The sequence below is a fragment of the Lampris incognitus genome, chromosome 7 (genome assembly GCF_029633865.1).
Source record: "Lampris incognitus isolate fLamInc1 chromosome 7, fLamInc1.hap2, whole genome shotgun sequence".
In the NCBI taxonomy this organism is placed as follows: domain Eukaryota; kingdom Metazoa; phylum Chordata; class Actinopteri; order Lampriformes; family Lampridae; genus Lampris; species Lampris incognitus.
The window spans coordinates 19,088,384-19,099,416 of NC_079217.1; the positions used below are offsets into that span (position 1 = coordinate 19,088,384).

At 43.0% G+C, this 11,033-nt stretch overlaps 1 protein-coding gene across 1 annotated transcript; it reads left to right on the forward strand.

The window, feature by feature from the left end:
• Positions 1-1,813: 1,813 nt before the first annotated feature.
• Positions 1,814-8,804, forward strand: LOC130116141 (POU class 2 homeobox associating-factor 2-like). Its single transcript, XM_056284093.1, has 5 exons — positions 1,814-1,847; positions 3,987-4,087; positions 6,730-6,769; positions 7,283-7,587; positions 7,831-8,804. Exons 1-5 carry the CDS (start codon positions 1,838-1,840, stop codon positions 8,278-8,280), a joined length of 906 nt encoding a protein of 301 aa, XP_056140068.1. The 5' UTR covers positions 1,814-1,837; the 3' UTR covers positions 8,281-8,804.
• The last annotated feature ends 2,229 nt before the right edge of the window (positions 8,805-11,033 follow it).

The window sequence follows — 11,033 nt, forward strand, 5'->3', positions numbered from 1 at the left end:
TCAAGTAAGCTTGCGCATTTGGTTTTTGTTCGCTTTAAGTCATTTACCCAAATTTTTTCATACTAGTTTGAGTAAAAAAAAAAAAGATACATTTTGCTGTTATTCAAAAACCTTTCACAATAGAGAAAACAGTTTGCTTATGGTAGCAGAGATAAGATCCTTGTGTTGTAATTCAGCCTACAATAATAGAAGTGAGGGTTGGCGGTTTAACATGTAGTTTTTATGTCTTTATGCATGCTCAATAATCCAGGTAAGGAAAGCACATTTGCACATCCTGCACGTCCTTGATGGGGAGGAACGCTGGTTTGAATGGGCAGTCAAAGAGGCCTTCTATGTGAAGAGGGTATGACCATCCCTGAATTGGGGAGCTAAGAGTAAATCTGTTGCCAACTTACAATGCTGTGATTGCAAACATTCCCAAATCCTCTGTGAATAGTACACATGGCCATTGTAACTCTAGTTAATGCTCACGGCAATTTGCATATGAAGAGGGTCGTGGGTTTCAGTCGTTACGCCACTGTGTTGTGTATAAGGGTGGGGATACCTGCAGTCAGACTGAAGAGGTCACTCACATGTGTGATGAAACGTTTCTCTCTCGATAAGCGTTGTGTCCAGATTGAACTGATTCAATTTTCTGTGATGTAGTTTTCATGTAATTTTGAGGGGTAAAAGTCGTGCGTTCACTTTTTTGTATAATGGGTTTGTCTCACAATTGAAATTGTGTCTTATGTCCTATCTGCTACCGATTGTAGAGCAGTTCTTCTGCAGATACAACCTTCCATTTGATATTGGGTGGGTGGGTGGGTGTGTGTGTGTGTGGGTGCGTGCGTGCGTGCGTGTGTGTGTGTGTGGAGTTGATGGCTCAATCCAGAACATGAAAAGCTACAGTCCTAACATCCTATCACATACAGTGTGAGTCATTACTTTGGTTATGGACATTTCCCCGTTGCTCTGTAGATACAGAAAACAGGAATTATTCTTATAAGCTCTCATAGAACTGAGACGTCACATCTCAAATACAGAAGACACATCCTTTTATCTTATTTATTCTTTTTTTAATTTTCTTTATTTTTATCTCCATTTTTTGTTTTTATTTTATTTTTCACATTGTACGCCAGCAGGAGAGGCCACAAGTATGTCATTACGACAGAACTTCATACTGATCCACCAGTCGGTGGCTTTCAGTGGCTTCGTCAGTGTATGAATGTGTGTGTGTGAATGGGTGAATGTGAGGCACACGTTGTAAAAAAAAGCACTTTGAGTTGTCGGTAGACTAGAAAAGCTCTATATAAAATGCAGCCCATTTACCATTTACATTCAAATAAATTCAATTCAGACTTCAGGAGGGGGTCTTTGGGGGGGGGGTCCATAGTACAGGCGCTGTGGCACAAACATCACACAACAGAGGAGGAGCACCAAGGAAACAACTGCAGTTGTAAATCAAAATGTGGAAACAATATATCCTTTTAATTTGGGTGAGAAGAGGGGAGCTGACTGCCTGCCAGTCTCTCTCTTAGATGCTCATGGTGCTCACTCCCCCTAATCTCGACTGCCAATGCAAATAGTCTAAAAAACGTCCCTACCAAACATTTGCATTTATACAAATAGATAAAGGTCATGTCAAAAGGCTCCTTCTCCATGACAGCAGACCGTGGTGGCATGTTCCATCTGTCCCTGCCCTCCTGACAAAATGGTAAAACACTCCATGGTGGTATGATGCTTAGTATGGTGCAGAACACAGGGATTTAGTTACCCCAGTAACTAAAGTACTCTAGTAGGTAAATACCTCCGAGAAAGAAAGTAGAGGCCTCTATCTATCGCACTGGTCTGCAGCATCATGGACACAGGTAAGACCGTCCTGCCTTGTAGTGCAGTGTAATACGTCTGTACCTGTTCGCTGCCATTACTCTTGTTGCAGACAAACATAATGTTGTGAACCTGATGCCGGCGTGTTTCAGGATGTGCTGCTGTTTTTGCCTGTTGTCGTATTTTTCTTGCTCCTTGTTTTATTGGTGAGTTATTATCGATTTCCCACACAAAGGGGAACTTCCCCAAAAATGTTGCAAATATTCACTTGCTGTTTATCTTTGTATGATCGTGGAGATTTTGACCGTGGAAGGTGGAGCTCAGTGGCAGTCGATTTGATCAAATAGTTCATTTTGTGTTATTGTCAGCAAAATGCAAATCCTTCTATTTTCTCTGGACGACGATATAAAGGACAAGACATATTTTCAAGAACGTAATATAATCCCGTTGGTCAAGTGTAGTAGGGGCTTATCTAAAAGATCCATTTATAAAAGCTGGGATCTTTTACATAAAGATTTTTGCATGCCATTTCCGTTTGCATAATAAAGTTTGCATTTTCATTGGGTTTATGTTTCTGCTTCCCAGGAATTTGCGCAAATCACACCAATAGATAGATTCAATGTTGAGATTTACCGTGACCGGTGTAATGTCACTGGTCGCTTATTATGATTCATAAACACACCGCCTTGTATTATTGGACTAATCGACACGTCTGTTTTGTTTTGAATTAATTTTGTTGACTCTCACTGCAAAATTAAGCTGCGAAAGACATAACGAACAAAAAACAATAACTTACAGTTAGAGTTAACCATTAGTGTTTGTGCTTCTTTTTAACAATCCATTTGCATCAACCAAACCAACAAGGATTTCCACGACATTCACACGTGCTTCACATATATTGATTCACATATATGCATAAAACTGGAGCATTCAAATGGTTGTCACAGAAAGTTGAATCAGCTCATCAGGACACAACGTTTATTGAGAGAGAAACATTTCATCACTCATCTAAGTGACCTCTTCACTCTCAGCTGACTGCAGGTATCCCCACCTTTATAAACAATACAGTGGCATAACGACCAAAACCAACGATCAGATGGTGATGATCATCCACTGGAGCACAAACTAGGAGTCATCGGGACGCTGTACCGCCGAGCTGACAACGTCCCCACCGACACAGCAGCCGGGGAAGGGAAGAAAGCCGCATTAAACAGGCCCTGGTTCAGTGTGGTTATCCTAACTGGGCGTTTGTCAAAGCCAGGAAGACACCCAAACAGTGCACCTGCTGACCAAAGAGAGAAGGACAACAGCTGCCTAAGCGTAAACCAGTGGTGATTCCGTAGGTGGTGGGAGTATCGGAACAGCTGAGATGCGTATTTTCCAAACAACGCGTCTCAGTTGCTTTCTTACCCCAAAACATGCTGTGCCAGAAATTGGTCCACCCAAAGAACCGGGTCCCCAGGGATAAACAGAGCAATATAGGGTACTCTGTTAAGTACTGGGAGGATTGCCGTGACTTGTACATTGGGTAAACCAAACAGATGCTGGCACAACACAGAAGAGCTACCACGTCAGGCCAGGACTCCGCAGTCTACACCCATCTACAGGCCAGTGGCCACTCTTTCAAGGATGAGGATGTGCACATCCTTGATAAGGAGGAACGCTGGTTTGATGGGGAGTCAAAGAGGCCATCTATGTGAAGAGGGAACGACCATCCCTGAACCGAGGTGGGGGGGGGGGGTCCTAAGAGTACATCTGTCACCATCTTACAATGCTGTGATTGCAAACGTTCCCCAATCCTCTGTGAATAGTACACATGACCATTGTAACTCTAGTTAACGGTCATGGCAATTTGCAGTCAGTTTTGACTGAAAAAGTCACTTAGATGAGTGATGAAACGTTTCTCTCAATTAATGTTGTGTCCAGATGACCTGATTCAACTTTCATTGAGTTTCTTCTGGATCATTGAGCATGCATAAAGACATTCAAATGATGAGATGTTTGTGGGTGCAGGGAAGAATGAAAATTTGTATGATGCTGTACTACAGCAATGTGCAAGTTAAACAGTTGTATTTGAATGGCTAACAATTTCTTTTGGTGATAGTTACCATTTTGACAGTTATTTGAATTACATGCCACTTAGACACAACGAGTAAACACTCGTCTCCTGTTTTGTTTAGAATACTCTAAGAGAGTCTACCAAGGTGTTCGAGTCAAGCACACGGTGAAAGACCTATTGGCGGAGAAACGATCACGGCAGACCAATGGCCCAAGATATAGTGTGAGCATGATCTACTCTAAACTGACTCTGCTTTTGTGTGCTTTCCCCTCCTGTCTTTTCTCACTTCATTTTTCTCTCAAACCAGACAGCATCCCCGACAGTTGACATTCTGTTGGTGACACAATTATGAGGTCGTATTTCAAATCTCCTGCCATATTTACATTTTGGCTTTTTGTTTGTGTGCCAACGATCCATGGACCTAATGACCACCTGTACCTCCCTCTAAATGTAGCCTCTTTCTCCACTTGGAATCCTTGAGTGCTTACAAAGCCAATCAGTAAATACCTGAGCATGGTGTGCCGAGAGGGACACAAAGCATGGGCTCTCAACCTAACCTCACAAAGAACACTGACACAATATTAGTGATGGTAATGGCCATGATCTCCAAAACTCACGAGTGGGGGTGGCTGGATAACACAGACAGACAGAAAGGGTCATGGAGGAGGCTGCCTATGCAAAGTTAGCGCTACACACACCTGCCAGCTATCATTGTCTGTGGCCTGCCATGTACAGACCACAGACAAACCTTCCATTGTTGTCCCAGACATAGACACACTCACTCACACAGACACACACGCAAACACACAGAAAGAAAGAGAGAGAAATCGGGCTCTGCTGAGGCTTCTGCTTGCACAAACAAGACTAGCTTTTCATTCTCAAACCACCTGTCAGTGGTCTTTTATAGGACTATATTTGTTTTCTGTTAGCAGTGGCAAGTCCACGCTACACTAACAGCTCTGGTCATTTGGGGGAGGATTGCGCGAGAGAGAAAAGAGGAGATGCCATCACATGCAATAAAGAAAGCAGAATCCAAATGCTTACATATCCCCAATGCAAGAAATATCACACAAAACTATTGACCACTATGCAGTTCCATGTGCAATGGCAGTGGCCATCACAACACCATCGTCGTGTCGAGGGGTTTTTTTTCACTCCAGTCACAAAGCAAGTACAACAGAGACCATAAAAGTTGTATAATCCTCATATGGGAACATGCTTTCACGTATGAAAGTCAACATATATTACAAATTTCAGGTCAAACTAGGCTTAGTGACATATTCTGGGACAGCTTGTGTCGTGACAAGCTGTAGAAATACAGGTTTGGAGCGCCTCCATAGCCGAGTGACCACATGGTCTTAACCGTCGTCGGTTCGATTCCAGCTGGAGACCTACCTTTGTTGCATGTCATACCCCTCTCTCTCTCCCCCATTTCATGTCTGAGACTTCACTGTCGCTATCTAATAAAGGGGAAAAAGGGCCCAAAGAAAAAGTACAAAAGGTTTGAGAGGAAGGCAAATATCGCTCTCAGGTGAGCTCAGCTGTTAATATTGCAGCAATAAAAGTCACTCAGTGAACTAGCTGCTTTTATTGCTTTTCCATCAAAGTACTCTGTTGCAACAAAGGGTCTCAAAGTACTTCAGTTTGACAGTGGGTATTATTATATTTGACATTTACTTGCCCCGTAGTGGTGCAAGGCCACACCCTAAAACAATACCAAAAAATAAATGTCCTCTCATATGTAACATTAAAAACCTAGACATGCATGCATCACATTGGTGCATACATTTATCTGGCCTGTATGCCTTGTGCACACTCAATGGGAGGTTCATTAGTACATTTATAAACAGGGTATTATGGCCTATAGACAAAAAGTCAGACCACTGAATACTTAAGGGTGTATAGAGACACAAATTATGTATAGTTAGCCGTCCCTGTTTCACCCTGACATCCTGTCACGGGAGCTAAGTCTTCTTTTTTTATCTCAGCAAAGACAAAGTCATTGAAGAAGAAAAGACAAACACTGACTCCAAAATAATACTTTTCATGTCCCAACTCGGCTAGGCAGCACTTCAGGATACTTACCGAATCCAATGGGGGGGGGGGGGGGGGCACGGACAGAGATCTTACATTATTTCAAGGCGTTATAAATGTTAACGTCACATTTAATGACATTCTAACACTTGCATTTATGGTTGTTTGAATAAAGTTTTAAGGTTGTTTGACAGTTTGATAAGGTGTTGCACTATCAAACAGCCAGTACTGATAATTTGGCTCAGATGGAATAAGTTTGTAACAAGTTCCTTGTTTCTGTATCTGCATCAGTGTTGATGACGAGACTTTAGCAGTGTTTGAGGGGACATTTCTGCCCCCAGCCTCCTCCCTGGTCGAAGCTTCATTATTCTTCTCCATCTAATGCTGGCTTTGCTTTGCTGTGAGGCCATGTACTTTAACAAGCTTATTTCCATACACAGCCTTCAGAGAAGCACTGAGCCATACAAGGGCCACATGAGGAAGTCTCGGCACTGGCAAATAACATTCAAATTCAGGCCTCAAAATTTGCTTGCCTCCCTGCCAACATACCCTTAATATCAAGTCTTTCATGTTAGCGATATGCAAACAGGAGAGCCAGTCCTCTGCATGGCTTCCTGCCTCTCCTCTTCCATTTGCTGTCAACGTAATTTTTCCATGTATACATAGACTGAATGTTAGCTATAGCTTTGGTGAATCCAAAGGATCTTCCCCATTTTTTTAAGGTATTTAGTAAAACTAGTTTGCTATTTAGATGCACTGAATCAGAGGGGGGGGGGGTCACGTCTGCTCAGTCAAATTGTGCTAATGCTAATCTTATTTCTCTTGGACAGGGAGGAGCCACCACGCCACCATCATTTGTTCAAATGCCAGGTGAGACTTATCCTACATTACAGAGTCCAAGAACTTACCACTCAATTGTTCTTGGCTGTATTATTGGCTGTATTATTCAATATGACTGAGAAGTCAATTTTCACAGATTGAAGGCCGCACCTTGAATGGAAAAGTTGTATAATTACCCCCCACTACCCTTGCTACCCTGGTTCCCAAAGGGTTATGAAGAGAAAGGTTGAATATAAAGTCAAGTGAATATAATAAAAAAGTTTTCCATTTCCAAGAAAGTAGTAAAAAAAATTGTCTCTAGTTACTGTCAAACCTCATCATAACATAGATTGGGATGTTATGAACTCGACAATGATTAATACACCTAGATATTATCGAGGAAATTTACCCCAAAAGTATCTGAGATTGGTCGGATGCAATGTCATTGCCACAGAGTTTTCCCCGAGAACATGTCGCAGATTACAGTTGTGAGCAGATTACAATCAATTTGTCGCTCATTTTATTTTCAAAGTAACCTTACCAACTGTGCTCATCCCTCTCCAGGATCTCACATGCTGCCTGGCTACTACGGGATGAGACGTCCCTTCACCTCTGACTCTGAGTTCTGCCCCTCAACCAAGCAATACCCCACTGAAGTCTATTCCTCCAGTCTGGGGGGTAAACCTCTGGGCTGTGAACCCTCCGCTGTGGCTGGCTACTCCCCCTTCATCGATGGCTACTACTCTGAGACCTTTGGGGACTACCGTAGCGCCACGGCCTTCTCCAGCACAAACGGGTCCATCTTCCCCTCTTCAGCGCTCTCCTCACTGCTCCCTCCCTTCCCCGGAGATTCCTCACATTTATTTCTGGTAAGCAGCTGCCACTGCAGGTGTGTATGTGTATCTGTCAATCAATCCATCAATCCATCCATCCATCTAACTTGATGACAAATTAATAGAGCTGAAGTTTGTAAACATCAGAGGCCAGTTAAGGAGTTGATATTTTAATGTCTGTATTCAAACAAGCATAAGTACTTGAAAATGTACAGTTGGATAATTATTACTGCCTGTCCCCTCCTGTCAATTCTTCTAACCTCTTTCCTCTTTCACCAGAGGGACTCGTGGGAGCAGTCAGTACCAGACTCGGTGTCCCAGGTCGAAGGGCTCTGTCCTGACAATCTGACTTCTGTTAGCGTCCCTGCCTCCATGCCCAGTCCAGAGCCCCCAGGGAGCCCATCCCAGTACCGTTCCCCCAGTCGAGGTTCCTCCATTGGCCCCCCTCCCACCACAACCACCCAGCCCTACACCTTGCATTCCCTAGAGGACATTCATTACCACCCCTTAACCACAAGCTCCTACGTTGCCCCTACCCCTGCCTCCTTCCCATGCCCTTCCTATATGACCGGCAGTGTCAGTGACCTGGTATCTAAGATGGCCCCAATGGTCCCAGAAGAGACTGATGGCCATGGCAGCCTCCCCTCCCACAGTGACACTCACTCCTCCTGGGCCAAAGAAGATGGTGGCACTTCCTGGTCACCTTATGAGATGAGGAGGTCTTATTGACAGGATAAGGGACCTTGTGGTGGAGAAACTATAATGGGTGGAGGTTTTGCACACTATGGTTTGTTTATAAATGCAAATTCGGATTAGATGCTGGATTTGAGAAAATGGACATGCTTGTGTTTACATGTCACTCTGTCAAAAGGACCCTGACTATAGTTGACACATTAAGTACATAATCAGACCTCAACACTAAGGAGCATGTCCCTGGTGACCCTTGTGGGTCAACTCATGACTTAATGTTTTCTTAATTGAAGCTTGTTTCATTAAAGCAGCACCAGGTACCTTTTTTACATATCATCATCAAATTAATTTGGGCCACATACTGTGATGGCTATGGGAGAATGACATAACCTCTGTTCATACATTTTGTCTGTGAATGGGTGTGAAACACTCCCCGGAAGTATAGGCACTGCTTCATGTCACACATGAAGGTAGAGCAATTTTACTTTGCCTTGTCTGTGACCATTGCTCCTTTTCTGTCTGCAGTAGTCTTTTTGAGATACAGCTTGTGAATAAATGCACGTATATTGTTGCTACTCTTTGAAGAAGAAATAAAATAAACCTCTCCATTGTCATTGTGACAGTGATGTAAAAGATGCTGCTGAAATCAGAAAGTTACCGGGTGTCGCTTTAAAGTTGGCTTATATCAGGGCTTTACAAGTCCTTACAGAATATGCTTAAAGATATGGACTTCCATTTGAAAAGAATCAGTTCATCCGGACACAACGTTTATTGAGAGAAAAATGTTACATCACTCATCTAAGTGACCTCTTCAGTCTCAGCTGTAGAGGTCGTGCTCTTGACCTCTTGATGAGTGTTCTGTTTGTAGCGGGGGACCCAATCCTTGCGGTGGACCAATTTCTGGTGCAGTGTGTTCTGGGGTTTGAAAGCAACTGAGACGCGATGTTTGGAAAATACACGTCTCAGGTGTTCCGACTCTCTCGCCACATACGGAATCACCACTGGTTTACACTTAGGCAGCTGTTGTCCCTCTGTTCTCTTCGATGGGTTGGCACACTGTTTGGGTGTCTTCCTGACTTTGACAAACGCCCAGTTAGGATAACCACACTGAACCAGGGCCTGTTTAATGCGGGATTTCTCCGCTTCCCCAGCCACTGTCTCGGTGGGGACGTTGTCAGCTCGGTGGTGTAGCGTCCTGATGACTCTTAGTTTGCGCTCCAGTGGGTGATGATCTGGAGCACAAAGTATGAGTCTGAGACACATATTTTCCAAACAACGCGTCTCAGTTGCTTTCAAACCCCAAAACATGCTGTGCCAGTAATTGGTCCACCCAAAGAACCGGGTCCCCAGGGATAAACAGAGCAATATAGGGTACTCTGTTAAGTGCTGGGAGGATTGCCGTGACTTGTACATTGGGGAAACCAAACAGACACTGGCCAAGAGGATGGCACAACACAGAAGAGCTAACATGTCAGGCCAGGACTCCACAGTCTATAAGTCGAGTCGTCAATTTCATTTGTATAGCCCAATATCACAAATTACAAATTGGCCTTAAGGGGCTTTACAGCAACAAAATATCCTGTCCTTAGAACCTCGCATCGGATAAGGAACAACTCCCTTAAAAAAAAAAAAAACCTTTAACAGGGAGAAATTGGAAGAAACCACAGGGAGAGCAACAGAGGAGGGATCTCTCTCCCAAGACAAACAACATGAAATGGATGTTGTATGTACACAATTCACAGGCCAGTGGCCACTCTTTCAAGGATGAGGATGTGCACATCCTTGATAGGGAGGAACGCTGGTTTGAACGGGGAGTCAAAGAGGCCATCTATGTGAAGAGGGAACGACCATCTCTGAACCAAGGGGGGCTAAGAGTACATCTGTCGCCATCTTGCAATGCTGTGACTGCAACTATTCCCAAGTCCTCTGTGAATGGCCATTGCAACTCTTGTTAATGCTCACGGTAATTTGCACATCTTTGGTTTCGGTCGTTATGCCACTGTATTGTTTATAAGAGTAGGGATACCTGCAGTCAGTTGGACTGAAGAGGTCACTTAGATGAGTGATGAAATGTTTCTCTCTCAATAAACGTTGTGTCCAGATGAACTGATTCAACTTTCTCTGATTTTTAAAACAAATAACTGTATATAGCAGTGGGTGTGAGGGCCTATGATCAGGATAACCGTCCATAACTGTTCTCCCACCATTATAACTTGGTTGCGGTGAACACCATGACGGAATTCCAGGTGTCCCCAAATGCCTCTCTGGGAATCACCATACACTCTTATGTGCCAACCACGCATAGTGGGCCAACTAAAAGGGGGGAAAAAATATTCAAAAATTAAATATATAATTTCAAAAGTTTGAAGTGAAAGTTTTGAAACTTTTTGCATCAAATTTATACCATGACATTGATTGTTAATCAACTTTATGGGATATGTCATTCAAACATTTAGCAGAAAAATACTATCAGTACTCTAATCTAGTTTTTAAACACTATCAAGCCAATTAAACTTATTGATTGAGAAAGTCATTCCAGCATTTTTCTTTTTAAAAAAGTCAAATGTTTTTGATTTGGAAATGAGCCACAATCCTATCTTTATCCAGTTTTATCTTCGCTCATTTTATTAGGGGTCCCAGTGCCACAGGAACCCTTGTGGAAGTTTTCTTTTCTTTCTTTCTTTTTTTTTCTTTTTCCTTCTGCTCAAAAAAATTCTGGATATAAGACACCATAATAGCAACAGAAACCAAACTTAGCAGACAATGTTAATTTTCTTCCCACTACTTTAGGA